We start from the raw sequence: 23,583 nt of genomic DNA on the forward strand, positions 1-23,583 counted from the left end.
TTGTTTAATGAAAAAAGTTAAAAGCAAAAAAAAAAAAAAAAAAAAAAAAAAAAAAACAACATATGACGTCGCGTGCGCCACATCACGTTACGTCATTTTACACGCAGGCGCGTCAGCGGCTACGTCCGGGGATCGAGACGGAAGGAGTTCTACAGACAGTGGCGCGTGCAGTACCGAATTTTTTTTTTTTTTTCTGTGTTTTACCCACAATGCACCACACAACACTGTAATTTTTCCGGCGAGCGGTCCAGGCGAAGATGAAACAATGCTTTTAGCCTGAAAAGCATTTGCTTCACACGGTAACCTCGTGTTTAAATTACATTCAGCTGTACAGTCCCGCCTCTGTGCCTAGATTGGATTTTCTCGTGCGCTTCCGGCGCAGTAGTGACTAAAATGAGGAGTGGAAACAGTGTGTTTGGTGGACGCCATGTTTGTCGGCTTTTGAGGATGTTCAGGGGATGCTCTGCTTTTTAACTCTTGTTTATTGTGGTGCTAGCTCTGTAGCTGTAGCATGGGCCATGCTGCGTGACCAAAGGTCTCATAACTCCTGTTTCCGGGCATTCTGAATGCAATTTGTGTTGGCAATAGCAAAGTAGAAGTGTACTTAGTTCTGCATCCTTCTCAATTCGGGTTACAGAGGCAGCAGCCGGCGAGCCGTCGTGTCTCTTTATTCCGGATTCACACACGATCTGGCTGGTGAAAAACATTTCTGACTGGATGTGGAAGTGTTGTGATTAGAAATCTGCACTTTCATCACAGAGTTTTTATAGTACTGTTCAAAGTATGTGTTGCCTTCCCCCCCCTCCGAATAACACTGTGTTTGCAGCATCATGTGTTGCTTGTCCTAACTAGTTTTGTTTAAAAAAAGATAGTTATTGCAGTTTCTCTGTCTTTTCTATATTATTAACACTTTTACGAGCAACTTTTCTTGAACACGGATTCATTTGCACATACACAAACATATTTGTATTGTATATGTGTCTATGTAACACTGTTCCTTGCGAACATGTCCAAATGAAATTGAGTGCTACCAGAATGAATAAAGTAAATGTAGCATGGTCAAGTATTGTGGTGTTTGGGGCCCTGCAATCTGGAGGTTTTCTGTTCAAATCCCATTACTGCTGTAGTAGATTTGATGAAAGCATTATGCTGTATACCTGGACAAAAATATTATATGTTTGTCTGTCATTGTGAGTCACCTGGGACAAAGATGTCAGATAATTGGTGCATAAAAAGTTATGGTAACAATAGTTATGTTCTGTTTTTAGCGCCAACATGTCTGAACTGTTCATGGAATGTGAGGAGGAGGAGTTGGAACCATGGCAGAGGAGAATCCCTGAGATAAATTTGGTGGATGATGACGATGATGATGAACCCATTTTTGTTGGGGAGATCTGTGGTTCCAAGGTGTCTCCAAACACCAGGCCAAGTATGAGTTTATCATTTCGAATACTTCTTTCTGCTGGCATTTCTCCTGTGGCTTTTGGATCACTAATGACACGTTCATGAGACCTCGGGTGGTTTGATTTTAGCTGTAAGCTGTATTGCTGATGGCTTGGCACAGTTTATTTCAATCATGCAGTTCGTCTTTTAATTTTTTGGTGCTTAGGTGCCGCTCCAGTCCTCAAAGTGGTCAAATCTCCCAATCAACGACGTACACCACCCTCATCAGTTCGCAGTGCAGCACCCATGTCCCCTGGACCAAGATTTGTGAGCGGCACGGTGACAAACCCTAACAGGCCTCCACAGACTTCTTCCAGCACACAGTCAGTCTCCTCTGGACCCTCTAAGCTCACCATCAGAGCAGCTCCACAGCCGGTCACCAAGTCCTTACTCATCCCTGTGACTTCCCAGGCTGGCTCCCTGCCTGTTGTTGCTCAGAATGTGTCCCACACTATAACAGCAGTGACTCCACAGCCTATCATTATTAACAACCAGGTAAACATGGGGCTTGCATTACCTCTTGTTTTTCTTGCTTATTCATTCTTTAGTGTTAAGTGCAGTGTTTTATTTTTTTTTCCTGATCTACCAGGGGTATATATTGACTTCTCATGAGACACCAAATAATTCTGCATTCATTGCTTCTCTTGGGAGTCAGTATTCAGGTGGAACCTCCTTCACCGTACTTCCAGGTACAAATTAAATTAATTTTTCTTTTCTGGACTTGTTTATATTTCCTGTAGTGATAAACTGTTTCAACCTTCTTTTGCTTCTTGGGAAATGAGTGTTTGAGATTTTTGAGTTCCTTGCCTGTTGAAATATTCTCTTGAATGAACCATTCGTCTTTGCTCCTCATTTTTGGTCAGATGTACATTTGTTCAAAACAGCAAGTGTGTACAAAAGTTTTACTTTTTCATAGTTTGAATAGTTCTCTGTCCCACTGGAAGGTGAACCTTCTTCCAAGTTTCAGTTTTTTGCAGACTAAAGGAGGTTCTACTGCAGTATTTCCATGTTTTGCTCTGTGCATTTTTCCTTCTGATTTAACAAAGTCCTCAGTCCTGGTTGATGAAAAGCAACCCGCCAGCCTGATGTTGCCACCACCATAATTCATTTTTGGCATGGTGCTTGTAGAGGTATGGACGGTTTTAGGTTTGTGATTGATGACCCTCCTGTGAGGTGGGAAAAGGTTTTGTGGTCAGATGAGACCAAGGTAGAGCTTTTTAGGAAAAATTGAAAGTGCAAGTGTGGTGAAAACCACAAGTGTTATCCAACCAACCTGAAAAATAATGGGCCAGATTCACCATTTTTATGACATGTTGTTCAGTTTCTGTCCTCTGCGTGTTGTTTTGTTTTTGCCTCTGCAGCAGGACCACAGCTCTTGCCTCAGGTGACCGCAGCCAGGACCATGTCCGGGGTTGTTCACCGGCCTCAGGTTCAACTGGTACAGAACAACATAGTAACCCTTGCAAACATGCCGAGTCCTTCGCAGCACACGCAGCCATCTGCACAGTTTGCCTCTAATGACTTACAGCCCATGCACATGAGCTCTGCCATGCTGCACCCAGTACAGGTGGGCAGCTCAGCTCTACAAAGCAAGCTGGGCACTTCACCAAGACAGCAACCCTCACCACAGCCTTTGCCAGCACTGCATACTGTTACTATGAAAGGTACAGCCTCAGACACTATTCCAGGAGTGTCACAGTCATTTTATTAGATCTTATTGTAAGTTTGGTTGTGTTTTATTATTTTTCTTTCCTCTACAGGCAACACCAGTGGAGTTAAGCGGGATTTTCCTTTGGACTCTTTGAGCCCTGCTAAAAAGACAAAGCTGGAAAACGGTGTGCATTTTCCCATAATGTTTATCTCTGCAGAGTCAACTATGGAACTGTCAGCAATTTGTGGAAATATTATTTTTTTTGTTTTTAAACAGTTATAGGATCCTGCGATGCATCTGGTAACACACAAAATGGAACACCTTTCAGGCAGAAGTGTCCAAAGTGTAACATTCAGTTCAACTTACCAGATCCCATGAAGAGCCATATGAGGGTTTGTTCAGTCTTTTGGTGCTACAGCCATTTATGTTATAATTGTACATGGTTATATGTGATACGCTAGCATTTAAATGTTTGAAATCACCCAGACATTTTTATGTTTTTGAAAGATCAGATACTTTTTCTGTCAAGGTACTATTAAACGACATAAAAAGGTAGCTAGGACGTCCTTACTAATGTTGCAAATGGCTATTACTTCTTGAAATGACTGAATTATAATTTATGATTCTCATTTGACTGAAAAGCCCCATTTTCAGAAGCCAGTACTTCAGTGTCCTAATGGTAAACTGTAATGGTCTTAATGGTAGAGAAACCTTTGTAATTGTGTTAGCACAGCTGAAACCCACTATTCTGGTCAAGATAGCAAGTAAATTGTCTTTCCTTGGGTTGCAACGTACTGTAATTCCTAAAGCTAATTTCTGTGTTCAAAAGCATTCAAAAGGAAACAGCATTCCAGGCTATTGTTGTCTTGCGAAATGGAGGTTATTCTATGCTAGTGTATGTTAATTCTTTCTCTTTTTTCACCTCAGTACTGCTGCTATCATCTGATGCACACAATATTCCCCTCAACCCCCATGCCTGGCAAAACCTCCAATTCAGCACAGGACTGGCAGGGAAAAAAGGGCAAACTCATTATGCTGGTAACAGAGTTTTATTATGGGAGACATGAGGGCGATGAGGTCAAGGAGCAGAAGACCAACACTACTTTCAAGTGCAGCAGCTGTCTTAAAGTCTTGAAGAACAACATCAGGTATCACTTTTGCTTACATTTCTTAATACTTAATTTTGGTGTTGGGTCTATAAGCAGCATCTGTTATGTTGTACTTACTATGAATGTGTTAGGGCGTACGTAAAAATATTGAAGTACGTTATCTGTCAACAAACTATTGAGTGGCTATGGAACTAAGTTGTTAATTGTAATGGCATTAATTTAGCCTTGCTTCACTCAGACTGCCTTTCAGTGAAGTTTTTTCCACCATTGTTTTCATGTTAATATGAAAATTCAGATTTTCAAAATCCAGAATCTGTTGTTTAAAAGAGTTCCAAACATGGAGCCAGCACAACAATTGACTTGTGTGTCTGCTGGTTTCAACACATTGAAGCCATAACATTGATAGTCCTGCGTAACCTCTGCCCCAGCCACTTTATGATCCTATACACTGGAGGTCCAAAGGTTGTTGGTTCTGGCATCAACATGGTGGAATGATCTCTATCACTCAGAACTGCTGAATCCCTTTCAACATTCAAAATTATGTAATTTGTCAGAAATTCTTTTGTATTTTGTATCTGTTCTGCTATTGATGTATTGTTCTCTGTTTTAAAAAATTGTCCTCTGCCAATTGTATACAGAGTTGCTCATGTAATGCATACTTGTTTAAATGGTGACATGACAGAAACAGACTTGACTCCCAGAAACCCATGTCTGCATTTATATCTCCCATATGTTGGTGAAATGCACTTTTGTTTTTGCCAAGTTGTACGTTGCTTTGGATAAAAGTATCTGCTAAATGTAAATTTAAAAATAAGATTTCCATTGTAAGGGTTATGCTGGTAGGCATGTGGGACCATGTGGAAATTTAACCTGCAATGTAAAGGAAATCATTGGCACACAGCTACCAGCAGTCGAGGACATCTACACCACATGCTGCCTCAGAAAGACGATGCGCATCATGAGAGATCATAGTCACCCCGCGCGGGCACTTTCTCTTCCCTGCCATCTGCAAAACGACTTAGATCTATTCGAACCTGCACAGCTAGGTACAGGAACAGCTTTTACCCCACTGCTGTAAGACTGTACAACACTAACCAATGTGCCACCTTTAGCAACTAGAGTTGGACTGCTCCTCCCAAGCACATTGTACATAGTACTTGTATCTATGACAATAAACTTGAAACTTAAAGCAAAAACAGTTATTTGCAGGCTATATAGTGGCCATTATACATGTGCAGAAGGTGATTAAGTGGATGAAAATAGGTACATTTTAAAAGGTTCCCAAGTGTGTCCATGTGGGTGCATTGCTGTTGTTGTTAGTCAGAGTAGTACTAGTAGTAGTAGTATGTGTAATAAAGAAAAAATGTTTGTCTGATTGAGATGCTGTTTCATAAAGTATTTAAAATGCTACCAATAGATTGCTGTCTACATGTTTATTTTTATTTTCTGAAATTTTGTGCATAAGCATTATCAAATGAGAAGAGTTGTATGGCTGTTGCAAAGAGCTGCTGTCTGAACAGAACATTCTGTGTAAACATTTCCAAAAATACAGGAGATAGAAAATCTGTGAACAGTTTTCTGACATACTTTCTGAACATTGTTGTAGTTCATCTGTTTGCATTTGTGAACAGAAGTTCTGTTTTGTGAAGTACATACCCCTTACAGTGTACGTGCTTTTTCTTGCTCTGTATCATCTGCAGGTTCATGAACCACATGAAGCATCACTTGGAGCTGGAGAAGCAGAGCAATGAGAGCTGGGAGAGCCACACCACCTGTCAGCATTGCTACCGGCAGTATGCCACACCCTTCCAGCTACAGTGCCACATTGAGAGTGCACACAGCCCCTACGAATCCACTAGTACGCAAATGTTGTGCCTTCTGCACCCGGCTCTCTGACTCCCTGCACTTCGACTCCCATTCTCTCACCATCCCTCTATTGTCATTTACTATGGCAAAGGAGCTGCATGCATTTGTTTTGATCATGTGAGAAGTTAAATGCATTTAAATCAACTTTTCTTAATCCTTTATTAAGTATTTTCCTAACATTTACTTATGTTTTCATCACTGTCAGCCATCTGTAAAATCTGTGAACTCGCTTTTGAAACTGAACAAGCCCTCCTCGAACACATGAAGGCCAGTCACAAGCCAGGCGAAATGCCATATGTTTGTCAGGTAAACAGTGAAAATCTTGACTCAGTGTCAGTGTTCATGGTGTTTCTGTAGCATTTGTAATGGTGAGTTTTATTTGATTTTAGTGCAGAAAATGGCGACAGTGCACATTTTTGTTCTTCCTGTATCTCCTCATAGGTTTGCAACTATAGGTCATCATTCTTCTCTGAAGTGGAAAGTCACTTTCGAAGTGTGCATGAAAACACTAAGGACCTCCTGTGCCCCTTCTGCCTCAAGGTCCTCAGGAGTGGACACACGTACATGCAGCATTACATGAAGCATCAGGTGAGAGCAGTTTGACTTGCTGTCACCTGAAATGCTTCATTCATTGCTGAAAGTGTCTTTTTTTCCTGATTAAATTTAAATAATAGCTGTGTTTACAGAGCTATTTGGATTTCAAATTGATGATTGGGTAGCTGTGAAAATGATGGTAGTTGGCTAAGCTCTGCTTGTGAGTCTTGCACAGGCCTTAATGTATCATTAAAGTACATGTGGGACAGTGTCTGATTTCTCTCCATAGGAGATGATTTTGCTTTTCAATGTTTATGTTTTGCTTTTTGTCTGAATGGGTTATTTTATTATCCAGAGACTGTTATTGTACCCCACGGTGTGTAATGGATTAAAGGTGAAGGCCAGTCTCTCAATTCTGGGTGTGGCGGGAACATCGGGTGCTTCTCGGATTAACATAATCAGTTAACACATTCCAGGATGAATTACTGTATGCCATATAGTAAAATGTTTATAGTCATTCATACATTTGAAGTTGTCATTTTTGTGTTTCCTCTCCCAGAATAAGGGGATTCATCGCTGTGGTAAATGCAGGTTAAATTTCCTTACTCAAAAGGAGAAAATGGACCACAAGATACAGTTTCACCGCACCTTCAAGAAACCTAAAATCCTAGAAGGGCTTCCTCCTGGAACCAAGGTTCACATTTCCCTTCCCGATGAGTGACTGGGAAGCACTGAAGTGGATTTTAGTAGCTCACAATCCAACAGTTAAGGAATGGGAGCCACTGTACAAATCTAACGGGGAGTTTTGCCGTTTTTCTTTAGGTGACAATCCGTGCATCTTTTTCGGGAGGGTCTCCCTCTTCTCCGTCTTCTCCCACTTCTCCCAACAATTCTGCCATCAGCGTCATCTCTTGCAGTCCCCCGGCCAAGCGGCTGGGCAGACCTCCGCTCAGCTCAACCAAATGTAAGTCCACACAGAGCTCTGGTACAGGGAGACCCAAGGGCCAAAGCAGGAAACAAGACCGCCACCAGCAACTGCAAGACAAGAGCAACCACATGTTGAAGACCTTAAGGTGTGTATGTTAGGTCCTATACTTATGGGACTTTAAGGTCTCATATTAAGTTGTGAACCCTTTGGAATTATCTACATTTTTGCATGAATGGCTTGTAAAATGTGATGTAATCTTCATATGAATCATACTAAATTTTTTGTTATAGGCTGAATTTTTTATACCAGTATGTTAGAGATTTTGATGGTTGTTTAGAATAACAGTATAAGTACAGACAGTACTTGGCATCAATTTTTTAAAAAATGTATGCTGGTCCAGAGGACCAGTACATTTTACAGTTTACCTAGTGCGACTTTGAAACATATCGGAAATACCAACTTTAATTGTCTGGTTTGGAAATATCCTTCTTAAATGTTTTCGGTGAGGCAATCAGTATATCACTAAAATGAAGCACGCTTACAAAAAGCCTCCAACATAAAAAAAAATTGTCAAAAATAGCAAGATTCTGGGGCTAGTTCTCTTTATTTGGATAATTTTAGGCACTTTTTTGCGCAAAAACGATTTCAAAACAAAACGACCTCATGGTTTCTTTATTACAATGGTGGTTGTTTTACTTTGCATTTCTTAATATTTTACCTTTATTTATTGTCTATCTGTCAGGTATCAAAGTGATTCTACTTGTATGATTTTGAAATTCTAAGCAAATTACTTGTCCCGGACAGTCGGACAACCCTTAAAATCGAGCCCTGACAGATGTGACGTTACAAAATTACAGTTTAAATGTTTTAAACTGTGGGTCTTTACTCTAACGTGAGACTTCTTCTCCCTAGAAATGAATCTGGGGTCCAAACATGTATCGAGTGTTCTACTAAAATCAGTGACTTCTTCCTGCACTTTCCTGCAACGATGAGTTGCAGTGCATGCAAATATCAAACAAGCTGCAGCAAGTCATTTGGAAATCATATGATCAGGTAATTTTTGATCAGATTGTCCCTATCATGTGGTACAAAATGTGTGAGTTACCTCCATCTTGTTGCCAACAACAATTTTGAATTTGAAATGGTTTCTCCTCTTCAGGTTTCATAGTGCTGTCTCTTGGGATAGACTTCGAAAGATGAGGAAGCCTCAGAACAGCATGCGGTATGGCAAGTTTAAAACCTTCCTCTGTTTTGTTTGTGTGCTTCATAGACAGCCAGCTGACTTTTAATTGCTTGATGTTATATGCATTTTTTCTTTTTACTATGTTAGCCAACAAAATATATGTATGTTCAACATGGCTTCTGTGTATGTGAGAATAAATCATTGTTTTATTGTGGCTGTTTTGAATACCCATTTAAATAGTTGAAATACTCAGGTCACACTGCTGTTGTTGGTATTAAAATGGTTTTCCATCTTGGGGGAAAAACCTTATTTTCGTTTATTCTTGTTCAGTGTGGAACTTAAGTCACTCTCCTTAACAGGAGCATGACGCTGGTTTGTCTTAATTGTGACTTCCTGGAGGATGCAACAGGCAGTGACCTCATGACCAAGCATCTCGTTGACAGACCACACCACACCTGTCAGGTCATCATTGAGAAAGGTAAAAAGGAGCTCTGATATATTCTAAATAAAGCCTTCTTTTGATTGATGGAAAAAGGTTCTAGGAGCCATCTGAATATTAAGTATGATATGTGTTTGTTTTTTTTTTACAGAAGTTTGCAGTGGTGCACCCACCAATACACAGTAAGCAAATGCAGATTTCATTAAAAGTCTAATCACCTCACAGTTCAAGACAGTTATGTGTAATTTTTGTCATCATTAGGCTGATGAACATTTGAAAATTGGCTTAACAACCTAATTGTTTTGTAGTTATAATTCTGTATGGCAGTGACAATGTTACATAAACTGTAATAATTAGAATTTCAAAGCCTAGAAATCTGTTCTTTGTTAGAACTCAGTCTGAACAATGTACTGGTTAAAATAACAGTATAATATACAGTACTGCGCAAAAGTCTTAGGTACTTAGATGCTTCACAAAAATATTAGTTTTAGACGTTTATTTAATGCCTTCTGTATTAGTGTCAATGGGAAAAAGCATATTTTAGACTTCCAAGCATCCCTTTTGCAAAAATTTACAGTGTTACAGTAAGGGTTTTGTATGTCATTAAAGAAAGAAAGTACACACACACACACACTGTCTGAAGCTGCTTGTCCAGAGCGGGGTCGCAGCGAACCGGAGCCTAATCTGGCAACACAGGGCACAAGGCCAGAGGGGGAGGGGAAACACCCAGGACAGGACACCAGTCCGTCGCACGGCACCCCAAGCAAGACTCGAACCCCAGACCCGCCAGAGAGCGGTACCTGGTCAAGCCTGCCGCGACCCCACTTGGGACAAGCAGTTGTTGACAATGAATGGTTACTAATCTTTATAGGAAGTTTATTAAGAGCATTATTTTTGGAAGCATTTTCACTTTGCAGCTTTTTTTTCCCTACCAGGTACCTAAAACTTTTGCACAGTACTGTGTTTTTATGTGGGTCACACACACGCACACATTTTCTGAACCGCTTGTCCCATACGGGGTCGCGGGGAACCGGAGCCTAACCCGGCAACTCTATGTGGGTCATTTAGGGGAGAAAAGATATCTGATCATTTGACAAGCTTCAGACTCCATCAGTGGCTTTGCAGCATAAAAACAGCCTTTTCTTTCTTTGGAAACATTAAGCTTGACTGAAAGTATGAGTAATCTTTGAACATTTAAAAGTTTAAACTCCTTATTCATTTCTAAGTTTTACTTGATAATTTTAAAATAATTTCAAGCACTTGTGACTCTAGTGTATATACACTGCCTGGCCAAAAAAACGTCACCGCCTGGATTTAACTAAGCAAATAGGTAAGAGCCTTCCATTGGATAATTACTGCAGTGATTAATATGTTTCAGCTGGCAACAAGTTATTTAACCCGAACTGATGGAGTGAGTAGCTTCTCATTTCTTAAACAACCATGTCGGAAGACATGTCCTGTGGTCGTGGAAAAGATGTTACTCTGTTCAGAAGGGTCAAATTATTAGCCTGCATCAAGCAAAGAAAACAACTAAGGAGATTGCTGAAAGTACTAAAATTAGGTTAAGAACTGTCCAACGCATTCTTAAAACCTGGAAGGATAGTGGTGAACCATCATCTTCGAGGAAGAAATGTGGTCGGAAAAAAAAATCTTGAATGATCGTGATCGGAGATCACTTAGATGTTTGGTGAAATCAAATCGTGAAAAAACAACAGTAGAACTCACGGCTATGTTTAATAGTGAAAGTAAGAGCATTTCCACAAGCACAATGTGAAGAGGACTCAAGGGATTGGGACTAAACAGCTGTGTGGCCTTAAGAAAACCACTTAGCAGTGGGGCTAATCGGAAAAAAAGGCTTCAATTTGCTAGGGAGCATAAAAATTGGACTCTGGAGCAATGGAAAAAGGTCATGTGGTCTGAGTCCAGATTTACCCTGTTCCAGAGTGATGGGTGCATCAGGGTAAGAAGAGAGGCGGATGAAGTGATGCACCCATCACGCCTAGTGCCTACCGTAAAATCCTATGGGGGCAGTGTTATGATCTGGGGTTGCTTCAGTTGGTCAGGTCTAGGTTCAGCAACGTTATGTGCCCAAAAAATTAGGTGAGCTGACTACCTGAATATACTGAATGACCAGGTTTTTCCATCAATGGATTTTTTCTTCCTTGATGGCACGAGCATATTCCAAGATGACAATGCCAGGATTCATCGGGCTCAAATTGTGAAAGAGTGGTTCAGGGAGCATGAGACATCATTTTCACACATGGATTGGCCACCACAGAGTCCAGACCTTAAACCCATTGAGAATCTTTGGGATGTGCTGGAGAAGACTTTACGCAGTGGTCCGACTCTCGCATCATCAATATAAGATCTTGGTGAGAAATTAATGCAACTCTGGACGGAAATAAATGTTTTGATATTGCATAAGCTTATCGAAATGATGCCACAGCGATTGCATACCGTAATCAAAGCAAAAGGCGGTCCAACAAAATATTAGAGTGTGTGACTTTTTTTTTGGCCAGGCAGTGTATATTTTTTATTTTCAGTTGGTTTTAAGTATGTGTGTTCCCTCCTTATAGACTCGGATGGGAGGCCCCCGTAGAAGTAGACACTGTCAGAACTAAGGTTTGTATGATTTGTTGAACTTGAAGCTGAAAGTTGTTTGTTTTGTTAACACAATATAATTCTAAAGCTTTTAACATATACTTATTTTTCTGGTGATAGGAAGATGAGTATAAAACCAACTTGTGTGGCCATCTGGATTCCTCCCCAGACACTGAAGGGTAATCCTTGTTTAAATGGCTGCAGATTATTAGTTTTTTTTCTCCCCTAACAATTTGTATATGTGCTGCTATTTTCAGGACCAAGAAAGCTGACGGTATTCCTGATGTCAACAATAAGTTAGGTGTTTTACAGACCAGTGATTGTGAAGCACCTTGTAAATCTTGTAAAGAGGAAGATGCAGGGGAAGTGAAGGCAAGCGAAGGTGGAGGGCAAGCAGAAGCTGTAGAGCAGGGTACGGGGGAAGTGCCACATTTGACATCGAGCCCTGTAGATTTTCCACAAGATGACAAGAAGATTTGTGAGGCGTTTACACAACTGGGTTCTGTGAACAACGGTGGAGTAAATGGGGAAGACGGTGGTCTACCTGGGGAAGGTGTCCCTTTTGAGGAGTTCCTCAGGAGAGCAGACAAGTCAGAGTCCACAGACTTCAGTGGCAGTGAGCAGAACAGCATCCACCTGGAGCCCCTTACACCCTCAAAGGTCCTGGAGCATGAGGCCACAGAGATCCTGCAGAAGGGCAGCACATCACCCTCTGAGAACAATGGAGGCGCTGCCCCTGGCTGGGACTGCAGCAGACCCTCCACTCCTGACAAACCAAACAATACAAACTGATGAAAAATACATTAGTAAAATGCTGATGGTATTGTTCTCTTTATAGAAGTTTATAAAAGTTACTTTGTTGTGTTGAGGGAGGGGCATGAAAAATGCTTTGAAAAACTTGTATGAAACTTGAGTCTTATTGGGTGTGTGAATGTGTATAGACACATTTTCCAAACATCTGAATTAGGTTGTGTTCCTACAAAGTTATCATGAAATACACTTTCAATGGAAAGTTGTAACACTATTTTGAGTTCTCGTGTTGTGAATTTGTTGTCAGGTAGAGAATTTGCTGCTTTTTTAAGTTTATGTTGAGAGCCTGCAATAGTTAGGACAAAATACATAAGAACTGGCCTCCCTGGAAAGAGGTTAATGGTTCTTTTTGCAACCGGCATGCAAAATTGTAAGGATTTTGCCTTGAGAACAGTTGCTGTAAATGGCTGATAGGTATGTAGCAGAAGATACAGTACAGAACAGTACAAATGTGAGGGACTCCGTCCACATGTGAGGTCTCCACGTGGTAGGCCTGCTGTTACAAATTGCAGGAAAAGAACAGACAGCTGAAAAAGCCTAATCCTCTTTTGCTGATGGGTTCAGGATTTTTACATGGTCTTGGTGCTCTGTGTTGGCAGTACATACTATTTGCTTAATGCGCCAAAGTCGTCATCTCCATGTTAGAATATTGCGTGTCACACCTTTCACCACATTTTGGGGGAAGAACCAGAATGACACAAATGATTTTAATGGAACTGTAAATAAAGCCTTCTTGATACTTGTGTCAGTATTTTTTCAAGCAAGTGCCACTATTTAGAACAAAATATTTGATATTTTTTTTTCTTCCTTTTAATAAATACTCATTTGTAGCATCTTCTTATGAGCCTCTGATTCCAGGTCTGGAGCCTAATACTCATACACTCTGGTGAAGACCAGTTTTTTTTTTTTTTTAATTTTCCTTGAATTTTTATCAGTTTTAATCCTTTAGAAAATGTTCAGTTAAGGGGCTGTGTAGGTATTATTTTTACATTGACATTTAAGAGCAGAACAGTCATTACGTGAGTTTCAAATAGATTTCAGAGGTCAAGGGCATGCAACATAGCTGTTTTGGCAACACATAGGTGATGCATCAAAATTAAGAATATAGTATATCACCTGTGGTACAAGTGAGAAAGTGGGTAGGGTGTTTTAACATTTTAACCAGAAGTACTTCTAAATATGAAGATTATGAAGAGGGTAAATTAAGGTATTTTAGGTATATCAGCTGATATGATTGTATTAACAGCATGTTTTCTATTCTATATAGAAATTACAAGGCTTAGCTGCACTTCAAATTTTATTCTATGTTCATCATTACAGGTATTAGTAACTAAATACACTATTACTGCCCCCCCCCAGCATTTAACATGGATGTATTCATGGTGTTTTTCACATTTGGGACTTGGCTGTTTGTGTACAGTATTAATGGTTATACTTAAGGACCTTTTTTCTCCTCTTACTCTGCCAAAATTACTTCAGCTCTTGCAGAAGTACAGTCTCAACCTGTTTTTTGTGGTGCTCTGGCTCATTCAGAGTGGTTATCAAGTAATGCAATTGCTCTTGTATTTAATCAACACCAGTTCTAATTACCTTTATTTTGAGGTTTCGCAATCGCAGCAGAATAAGACTCCTCCTGAATCTCAGAAGGATGGGTCTACAGGTGTACATTAGACCTTTATACAATTCTACATTACCGGTGGGACAACTTTCCATGCAGGTGGTGACTTGATATCTGAAACATTTACATGCACAGTTTGAAATGTACTAATGATGCCAGTTCTGGTTACTGTATACACATATTTAACCCCATGTCTGTTAGGGGAATTAGTGAAGCACCATCTTTGACATGTAGTGGTTAGAGCTGCTGTTTTTGGAACCAAAGGTCACAGGTTCCAGTCCCTCCTGTGGCTGTAGTACCCTTGAGCAAGGCACAGATTAACATAGTAAGTTGATTTGGAAAAAAGGGTCAGGTAAATGTTCCCCTTTCTTACAGGCTCTTTGAAATAAATTGTACTGATAACACTAGACTGATGTCACAGGTATTTTACACGCTCACAATCATTAACCACTTGTTCAAATCAGGGTCACCATGGTCTGGAGCCTATGCCAGAAACTAGTCTTGCTCCAGATAAGCAGAAACATATCCATGGTTCTTCCACTCAGTGCCCTGTCTGTCCCTGTTTAGCACCTCAACACTGTACCTTTGGGCCTTCTCCTCCTTCTGTGCTTTATTTACTTTGAAAGATTGGAGTCTTTTATTTCATTATTCTGTAAATTCATTGCACATAACCTGTCTACAGCATACTGTGGAGTTCACTCAAAGTGTCTTAATGAAATTGTGCCATATATTTATTACTGTTATTTTACAAGAGGAGACCCTGTTCCATTCCTGAGGATTTTAAGAGAATGTTGTAGGGATGAGATCCAGATGTGTATTTCCAGGGTGGGAATGTGGCTGAAGATGTGAACAAGAAGTTCAGTGTGTTCATACATCAAAACACTAGATGGCAGTCCAGGGTAAGCAAGACACCAACTGACATCCTGCCTTCCATCTATTGATAATGGCCTGTTCAATTCAGGGACCAGGTGGTCCAGAGCCCATCTTGGACGCATAGGGTGTAAGGCAGGACACCAGTCCATCACAGGGAAATCACACACGCTATGAGCTGTTTAAGATTCTCCGATCTATCTGGAACATGTCCACGAGTTACTGTTTATAGTAATTGGTACACGTCGCTGTGGGAAGAGTGCCACAAAAAATGAAGTCATGCGGAAGTCAGCAATCCTTAACATAATGACTAAAAACAGAAAACAAGCTTTTCAAATTCATGCAATTTTTTTCATACTTTTTCACCCTGTATTTCTTCACATAATTTCTGTATTTTTTAGCTCTATGTCCCCCAGTCAAGAGCTTTCATAAATTCCTCTTCGGTAAAAGACAACATCTTTGCTGCCTCAAAATGCATCTGTTAAAGAAAAAAAAAAAAACAACATCACTTGTAACATATAATAATAAAGCTGTCATTCCTGCTGCCTTTTAGAAATGTGTAAATGTTGCATCACCTTTTGTCGTTTGAGTACATCGATTAGTTTGAGTTGTTTCTTAAATCCTCCTATAAGTTCTGCCTTCTGTTTCTCCAGCTTCTTGTTCTCAGCCTGCAGGAGTTCCACTTTCTGGTGTTCCTGGTTGGCAGCATCCTATCAGAAAGTCGTTTTACTTAAGACACCAAATAAACCGAAGCAATGGCAGCATCAAGTAACCCACTTAAACATGAACAAAACCAAAGGGTAACACAGCTGGTGCTTTTTAAACCAGTTCCATAGATAGAAGCTGAGCCAAGCTTTCGTTTCATTTTGCGATGTGAAAGGTTTGCACGACTTCTCTGACTTGCTCATGAAAACGAGTACAAACAATTATCACACTCAAGTAATAATTCACTTTGTTAAGGTCCATGTAGAAGGTACCATGAGCAGTTATTTCAGTGACTAATACCAGACCAGCTTTGATGCCTTCAGACTACTTGTCATCTTTGGTTACTAGGAATACTTTTATTGGCTGGTGGACTCTGAACGCTGCGCTTGTGCTCGATCCCAGGCTGTCAAGGACTCACCTTGCTGCTCTGCCTGATCTTGTTCAGCTCCGTCCTGCACTTCTCGGCTTCTTCCAGCGCCCGGTTCAGCCTGACTTCTGTAGCGCTGTGTGCGCTGGCAGCCTGCTTCTGTGCTCTCTTCAAGCCGTCGATTTCCTGTGGAAGTTCCCCGAGATGCTGGGAAACAGTGTCGAAGGACTGCACTGCTGGCTTACAACCATCCAAACAAGGTACAGACACTAATTCAGTTGCAATTCATTTATAGCCACAATCACATCCATCCATTATCAGTAACTGCCTGCTCAATTCAGGGTTGCCTTGGTCTGGAGCCTATCCTGGAAACATGGGGTGTTAGGCAGGCCGCACTCTGGATGGTGGTTCAGCCCACTGCAGAGTTACAGTTGCAATCTACTGTAGTTATACTACTTTGTCAAATTTTATACAAAACATTAAAATGAGCAGTGTTGTATAGTGAGGTGAAGTCACTTCTTCATTAACCATCTTGCCTGGTCAATTCCTTCTTCCTAACACATCAGAGCATGATCAAGGGCTTACTGCTCTGGAACCCAAGTGTACATTCTAACATATTTTCATCAGTCTTAGAACAAATGCTGTACACATTTGATATACATTCCTGGGTAGAGCTTTCAGAGTCTCTACCCCTTTGAATATCCTGACAGTGACATTTACATGTGAGTATTTACAGCACAGTTTTTGTGTTTCTTTCCTTCACTGACCTTCTTCAGAGTGGCCACTTCCTGCTGCAGCCCCTCGCACTTTCTGCTGGAGTCCTCTGCCAAGGCTTTCTGCTTCTCCATCTGGGTTTGCTGAACGCTGGTTGTCCGCTGCAGCCTGTTTCGCTCCTCCTCTACCTGCTTTATTTTGGCAGTCAAACTGTCATTTTCCTCTTCCTGCAGCAAACAATAACAGCCCAGACATTAGAAATCCCTCCTTCGACCAAACAGCACTACTGTTTATCCAGCTTCCCTTGCAAGACCTTTGTACCTTTTTGTTGTTTTCATAAGACAGTCTATTCAGTTCCTCTTGGAGTACTCGAAGTTTTGCCTGAAGGAAACGAATCTGAGCCTCTGGAAAGACATCAGTAAAAAATCATTTGGACTTTCCAATAAATTATTGTGAAACACTATGTAAGATTAAAGGGGGGGAGCATGATGGCGCAGTGGGTTTGGCCTGTGCCTGCTCTCTGGTGGGTCTGGGGTTCGAGTCCTGCTTGGGGTGTCTTCTGACGGCCTGGCGTCCCATCCTGGGCGTGTCCCCTCCCCCCCCCAGCCCTGCGCCCTGTGTTGCCGGGTTGGGCTCTGGGTTGGGCTCCAGCTTGCCGCGACCTCGCTCGGGACAAGCGGTTTCAGTCAATGTGTGTGTGTATGTAAGATTACAGTGAAATGTTGCTATATCAAAGTACTGTGATACCAGTGCTCACTGGCTCACTCACACACTGTAGAGGTAACCGTTTGCCCAAGTCAGGATGGTGGTGGTCCAGAGCCTATCCCAGAAACACAGAGCCCTACGCCAGCTAAGGGTACACACAGTCACACACTAAGGGTAATTTAAAGTCACCAATCCACCTGAAACACACATATTTGGACTGTGGAAGGAAAGAGGAACACCTGCAGAAAACCCACACAAACACAGCGAGAACATACAAAGTCTACAGAGATTGAGCCAGATTCAAACCCAAGTGCTATGACCATGCAACCCTAATACTGACATATTAAGAAATTACAGCTCAATTTTTAACACGTCTTTATGAACGTTACTTTTTGCTGCTGAGAATTTATACAAGTAATCTGTAATGAAAATTTTGAAAAAGAAGTGAAATATGGCTTACCAGAACTCATTTCTTCTCCAACACTGGGTATGACTTCATCTACTACGTCTTCGTGTATCATACCTTCTTCTAGTTTGCTCTCAATATTGCTTATGGTCTTAGCCAGGGAGAAATCTAGGAAATCTGTATGAATCGCAACATCATCCACTGTACTGGCTTTTGTTGTTCTGAGACAGACAAGAAAACAGATTGCATATAGACACAGACAAACAGGTTCTCAGGCTCTACATTATACTGTATCATGTACTCAACTCCCTGTTATACATACGTTCCATTTACTCTACAGGGAGATGCAAAACATAATACACATTTTATCACTATGTTAAATTGAGGTTTTAAATATAATATCCCAAACAGCATATTCTAATAAAGTTTCTAAGTCAACCAAAACACACACGCACATTTTCAGAACCGCTTGTCCCATACGGGGTCACAGGGAGCCGGAGCCTAACCCAGCAACACAGGGTGTAAGGCCGGAGGGGGAGGGGACACACCCAGGACGGGACGCCAGTCCGTCACAAGGCACCCCAAGCAGGACTCGAACCCCAGACCCACCGGAGAGCAGGACTGTGGTCCAACCCACTGCGCCACCGCACCCCCCAACAAAAACATAATATGCTAATTTTGACTTAAATTTCTGTTACTTCATTTAGCAGATGCTCTTCTCCAAAGCAACGTCCAATGAACTCTATGTAGAGTTATCAGCCCACACACCTCATTCACCAAGGTGACTTACACTGCTAGATACACTACTTACAATGGGTCACTCATCCATCCATCAGTGGAACACACTCTCTTTGTGTTACTCACACACTAGGGGGGAACCTGAACAGCATCTCTTTGGACTGTGGGAGGAAACCAGAGCACCCAGAGGAAACCCATGCAGACACAGAGAGAACATGCAAACTCCACACAGACTGAGCGGGGATTGAACCCACATCCTCTCGTACCACCCAGGCACTGTGAGACAGCAGCACTACTCACCGTGCCACCGTGTTGCGCTTAACACTGACTTCCTGTGTCAGTATTAAGTACTTTATTTAATTCCAATACTTTTTGCAAACTTTTCACTGCTGCTTTACCAAGAGTAACAGAAGTGGTCTGAGTCAATAATGAAGTAAATCTGTATTAAAGTCATATTCCTCAGAATATTTTGGGAAAAAAAAATCTTTGGAATATAAAAATTGTTTTAAATTGTACCAAAATACCATCTAAAGTGAAATAACTTACTTAGAGACTTTCTTTCTTTGGGCTGCTGATGAAGGCCTGCTTTGTACGGTGGATTTCACCACAGTCTTTTTATTTGCTGCCTGCAAGAAAGTCCAAATCAGCAGCTATGCATTCTGATCCCAAAAAGTTCTAACATTAATTTTTGTTTTACTATTCTCAGTAAGTGGGGGGTGCGGTGGCGCAGTGGGTTGGACCACAGTCCTGCTGTCCAGTGGGTCTGGGGTTCAAGTCCCGCTAGGGGTGCCTTGCGACGGACTGGCGTCCCGTCCTGGGTGTGTCCCCTCCCCCTCCGGCCTTACGCCCTGTGTTCCCGGGTAGGCTCCGGTTCCCCGTGACCCCGTATGGGACAAGCGGTTCTGAAAATGTGTGTGTGTGTGTGTGTGTGTGTGTGTGTGTGTGTGTGTGTGTGTGTGTGTGTGTGTGTGTGTGTGTGTGTGTGTATTCTCAGTAATTATTAAATATAGTGCCAGAGACTGAGACTTTCAATGCTTCTTGACTAAAAAAAACCAACTGCAATAACCACTTGTCCCAAATAAGGACGCAGTGAGCTGGAGCCTATCCTGGAGACATCAGGAACAAGGCTGGGGGGAGTGCAAGGGGCACAGCCTGGACAGGATGCCAGTCCATCACAGGGCCACAACTAGTTATGCAGGCAGGTGAAAGTACTGGGAGCAATTCCAGGGCAAGCACCTTGCTCAAGGGCACCAGAGGCAGAGACGGGGATTGAACTGGCAACCTTTGGAGGCAAAGGCAGCTGCTCCAACCATGGCGCCACCAGCTGCCCCTTGATTAAATGCTGCTACATTAAATTTATAGCATGAGACCTAATTTTCCAAACATGTTCAAGTACTTTTCCAATAAATTATTTATATTGGCAATGTACCTTTGCAGATGTCTGGTTTTCAGTAGTTGCTGAAGGGCTGGGGTTTCTGACAAAAGAGCAATATTGTATTATACTTGGAACGCAACAAACTAAAATGACTTCACTTAAATTACATGTATTCATTTAGATGATTCTTTTCTTCAAAGCAACTTACAATGTTAAGCTATTTACAATTATTTACCCATTTGTACAGCTGAGTAATTTTACTGGAGCAATTTATGGTAAGTACCTTGCTCAAAGGTACTACAGCTGGAGGTGAGATTCAAACCTGCAACCTTTAGGTCCCAAGATAGCAGCTCTAACCACTACGTGACCAGCTACCCTTACTTGTTCTTGTCTTCTGATTACGATTACCTCTTTTATTCTGTTCTGTCAATTATATCTGTACCAAAACAACCTGTGTTGCTTTAGCCAAAAGCATCTTTGAAACAAATGTTTTTTTTTTTATTGGCCTACAAGTAGTGTTTTTTATTCTTGTGAGTACTAGTCCCACAAGTCTGACAATCTGCCACAAACTGCAAAATACTGATATGAATGACATCTGATTTCTTTTTGTAAAATTACAGTGATGCTGAGCACCCATTACCTAATTTCCTCCTTGTCAACCTCAATGTCAAGGTCAGTGCTGAGATGAGAAGAGATCGCCTTGGATAAAGTTTCATTTTGCTCTTTGTTCTTGGGGAGTGAAAATGGAATTAACAGCTTAATTAAACATTCACAGTAGTCAAATCAGCTGACAACTTGACCTTAGTATCACTGTTAGCTGAACGCTGAGCTTCACATTTTCTTTGCGATTATTTCAGTGCTGTTGATGAACTAATGATGCCACAGTAACAGGTGGTGAAACATCCGCAAAGAAAATGACAAGCTCAGAGTTCTCTTTACAGTCAAACTTCTCTCTTACCTCTAATACCTTGACATCAGTAATCTACTAAAATGGAAAATATTTAAAAAAGGATATATGGTGTGTAAATAAGGCCTTTCCACATTCATACTCTTTAAGGAACTACTGTACTGAACTCTTAAATGTCTTGTGCTAACACTGAAAACACATTGTTTGGGTATTTCACCCCAAGTACATACAGTAAATGGAAAAAAGATCAATTATCCTGTTATAGAAAGTGCTTTGTACTTTACCATAAGTTCTTCTGCTTGCCGAACGATTTGAGCAGTTTTTGCCTCCAGCTCTGCATTAAGACGCCTATAAAAGTAACATAATGGTACTCTCATTTGCATTTGTGAAAAGCAATTGTTGAGTTAAGGCTAAACTTAATCAAATCCACTTCAATCTTAATCATTGACCACTGAGTTTGTTTACAGCTGTGAAACAAGTAGTCTTACTTGTATTCTTCTTCTTTGACAAGTAGATCCATGTGAGGTGTTGTTCCTTGATGTGCTGAGAAAGGACCATTTATGGACTTGGTTGCCTGAGGCTTCTCCATTCTTACCAGCTGAGCTTTCTTGAACTAACAGAACATATATTATCTTAATCAGTTGCTTTAGCAAATTCCATTATTCCAGTATCTAACGCATAACACTCTTCAACTAAATATACAGAAATTTATTTAAATCATTCATATATGTGAGTTCAATCATGGAACTTGCATGGAAATTTTTTTAAACAAAAAAATTTTGAGTTTCTGTTTATGGGGACTACAGGAAATATTTCAAGTATATTTAAAAAGTTTGAAAATTACCAATTGCCTATGAAAAAATGTAAAAATGCATCAGAGGACAAAACAATACAATGTACACCAATACTAAAATGTGAAAACTTAAAGGTTGTCCAAGGTATTTGAAGCTAAGAATGATAATGCTGGGAACAAAGTGGTATCTAACTCCAGAGATGTCCAAAGGTCTCCAGTTTAACTAAGATGTTGATTCTGCAGAACTATATTGTCACAAAGGGGCATTCATGATGAAGAATGTCCAGGAGACAGGGTGCTGCCAGCTCAGACAAGAAGCTGAGAAAACTGCACTAATGCAAAAAACCATGAGGCCATGAGCCACAGCTGGATTTAGGTGGGCTGGTATATAGTTAGTCATGATAAAGAACTGCTAATAATGTACTGTAGTCCATGGACACTAGGTTAGACATTCATGCAAGTTAGATATTACTTTACAGGGTCGGGGTACTCAAGTCTCTTTCCTTGTTAAAACAGAAATTCACGATCCACAGGCTTTAAAAGTTCTACATATTATCACCAGCATATTATACAATTTAGCAATCTAAACAGTTTCTTTCTGCAACCATATATTTCTCTTACTTCCAGTGCCAGATATTCTGTTACATTTTCTCTGCCACTAAATGAACACATTATACTGGAAAAGCGTCAGCCAGTTAGACTGGAGACGTTTCAACACCTAAAGGGTTTCCACACATAAATCCTGATCCTTAAAATAACCAAACCTTTTAGATTGTAAAGCTTCACGATCACGTCACCACAAAGGCTGTCAAACGACAAATCATGCCTCGTTTATTTTTTAGGAGCAGAAACATCTAATGAATGTGTAGATCTTCTGAAACCCACGCGGTAACCAGCCTGTGCGTGAACCGGCTGGCTGTAAAGGATATAAATATCCCTAAAGCACGTTTATAGACTACGAATGCATAAACAGGATGTAGAAATAGGAAAAACTTTCAACAAAGTGCGTTTGAAGCGGCCTCACCGCTCGAAAGGAAGAGCTCCTGGTTTCCGCCATTTTTCGCCAGCTGCGATGAAACAAACGCTTCAGTTGCTTAGCAACCAGCAAGTAGTCAACTCTCGCGACATGACAATTTAACTTTTTACATTTTAACATTTCTGACATCGCCTGTGTCATATTAGTTTGCACACACACGTTATTCTTCGTTGGTGTAATAATATAATATGATACAACCTATTAATAACGTTTCTTCCTTTTAAAGTTTAAACTCAGTTTTTTTCTCATCAATAAAATGAAGAGTATGCATGATTACTTGCTGGCAACAGTATAATATTCACATTCTGCATGTACGAATTTTCGATCTTTTACCATCTGTATATGAAAACAGAAAATTATAACAAACTCAGCATATGTTTTAATTATATAAAATTTTACATTATAATTATATAGAAAACTTTACATTATCAAGTCTTTTCTACCCAGTACTAGTACTGTGCCCTGTCTGACTGATCTATCTCGTTTCCTTCGACCAGCACAGAACTGGAGACGGTCCAGTGTCTCCTCTACCCTGTGCTGTACGCTTCTCTGGACTATCCATTCTTCTCCACCCAGTCGCTGCGCTCCTCAGCTCTGCTGTGTTGTGCTGTGCGCTGCACTATCAGGTCTCCTCCACCCAGTCCCGCGCCGTGCTCTGACATGCATCGTCTTTGTAACGTTGTCGCTGCTTCAGTGCGCATGCGCTCCACTGCCTGGCCGCAGTAGCAGTAACACGGCGTTTGCGGGCGTGCTGGTCCTTCGCTGGGCTGCAGCGGAATCCTCTT

General features: G+C 41.0%; 2 protein-coding genes across 5 annotated transcripts; one reads left to right on the plus strand and one right to left on the minus strand.

Annotated features, from left to right (window-relative positions):
* Positions 1–217: 217 nt before the first annotated feature.
* On the plus strand, positions 218–13,329 carry znf280d (zinc finger protein 280D). The gene is made up of 20 exons (XM_018739572.2): positions 218–299; positions 1,269–1,429; positions 1,610–1,938; positions 2,033–2,132; positions 2,805–3,107; positions 3,204–3,278; positions 3,371–3,486; positions 4,022–4,242; positions 5,904–6,061; positions 6,275–6,375; positions 6,511–6,657; positions 7,163–7,297; positions 7,426–7,676; positions 8,444–8,584; positions 8,691–8,753; positions 9,074–9,192; positions 9,305–9,335; positions 11,730–11,775; positions 11,875–11,933; positions 12,012–13,329. The coding sequence occupies exons 2-20, from the start codon at positions 1,276–1,278 to the stop codon at positions 12,544–12,546; spliced, it is 3,084 nt and encodes a 1,027-aa protein (XP_018595088.2). The 5' UTR covers positions 218–299; positions 1,269–1,275; the 3' UTR covers positions 12,547–13,329.
* A 604-nt stretch (positions 13,330–13,933) lies between these two features.
* On the minus strand, positions 13,934–23,393 carry tex9 (testis expressed 9). 4 transcript variants are annotated; one of them, XM_018739643.2, is made up of 13 exons: positions 23,330–23,393; positions 22,787–22,829; positions 21,458–21,582; positions 21,254–21,317; positions 20,703–20,791; positions 20,117–20,162; positions 19,234–19,313; positions 18,004–18,170; positions 17,160–17,242; positions 16,892–17,065; positions 16,176–16,310; positions 15,628–15,762; positions 13,934–15,530 (listed from the first exon to the last, which is right to left on the minus strand). In XM_018739643.2, the coding sequence occupies exons 2-13, from the start codon at positions 22,817–22,819 to the stop codon at positions 15,456–15,458; spliced, it is 1,206 nt and encodes a 401-aa protein (XP_018595159.1). In that variant the 5' UTR covers positions 22,820–22,829; positions 23,330–23,393; the 3' UTR covers positions 13,934–15,455. The 4 variants fall into 4 exon arrangements, with proteins under 4 accessions (XP_018595159.1, XP_018595157.1, XP_018595158.1 ...); XM_018739641.2 differs by lacking the exon at positions 23,330–23,393 and adding an exon at positions 23,223–23,288; XM_018739642.2 differs by lacking the exon at positions 23,330–23,393 and adding an exon at positions 23,242–23,256.
* Positions 23,394–23,583: the final 190 nt, after the last annotated feature.

Source organism: Scleropages formosus, chromosome 11, assembly GCF_900964775.1.
Source record: "Scleropages formosus chromosome 11, fSclFor1.1, whole genome shotgun sequence".
Lineage (NCBI taxonomy): Eukaryota > Metazoa > Chordata > Actinopteri > Osteoglossiformes > Osteoglossidae > Scleropages > Scleropages formosus.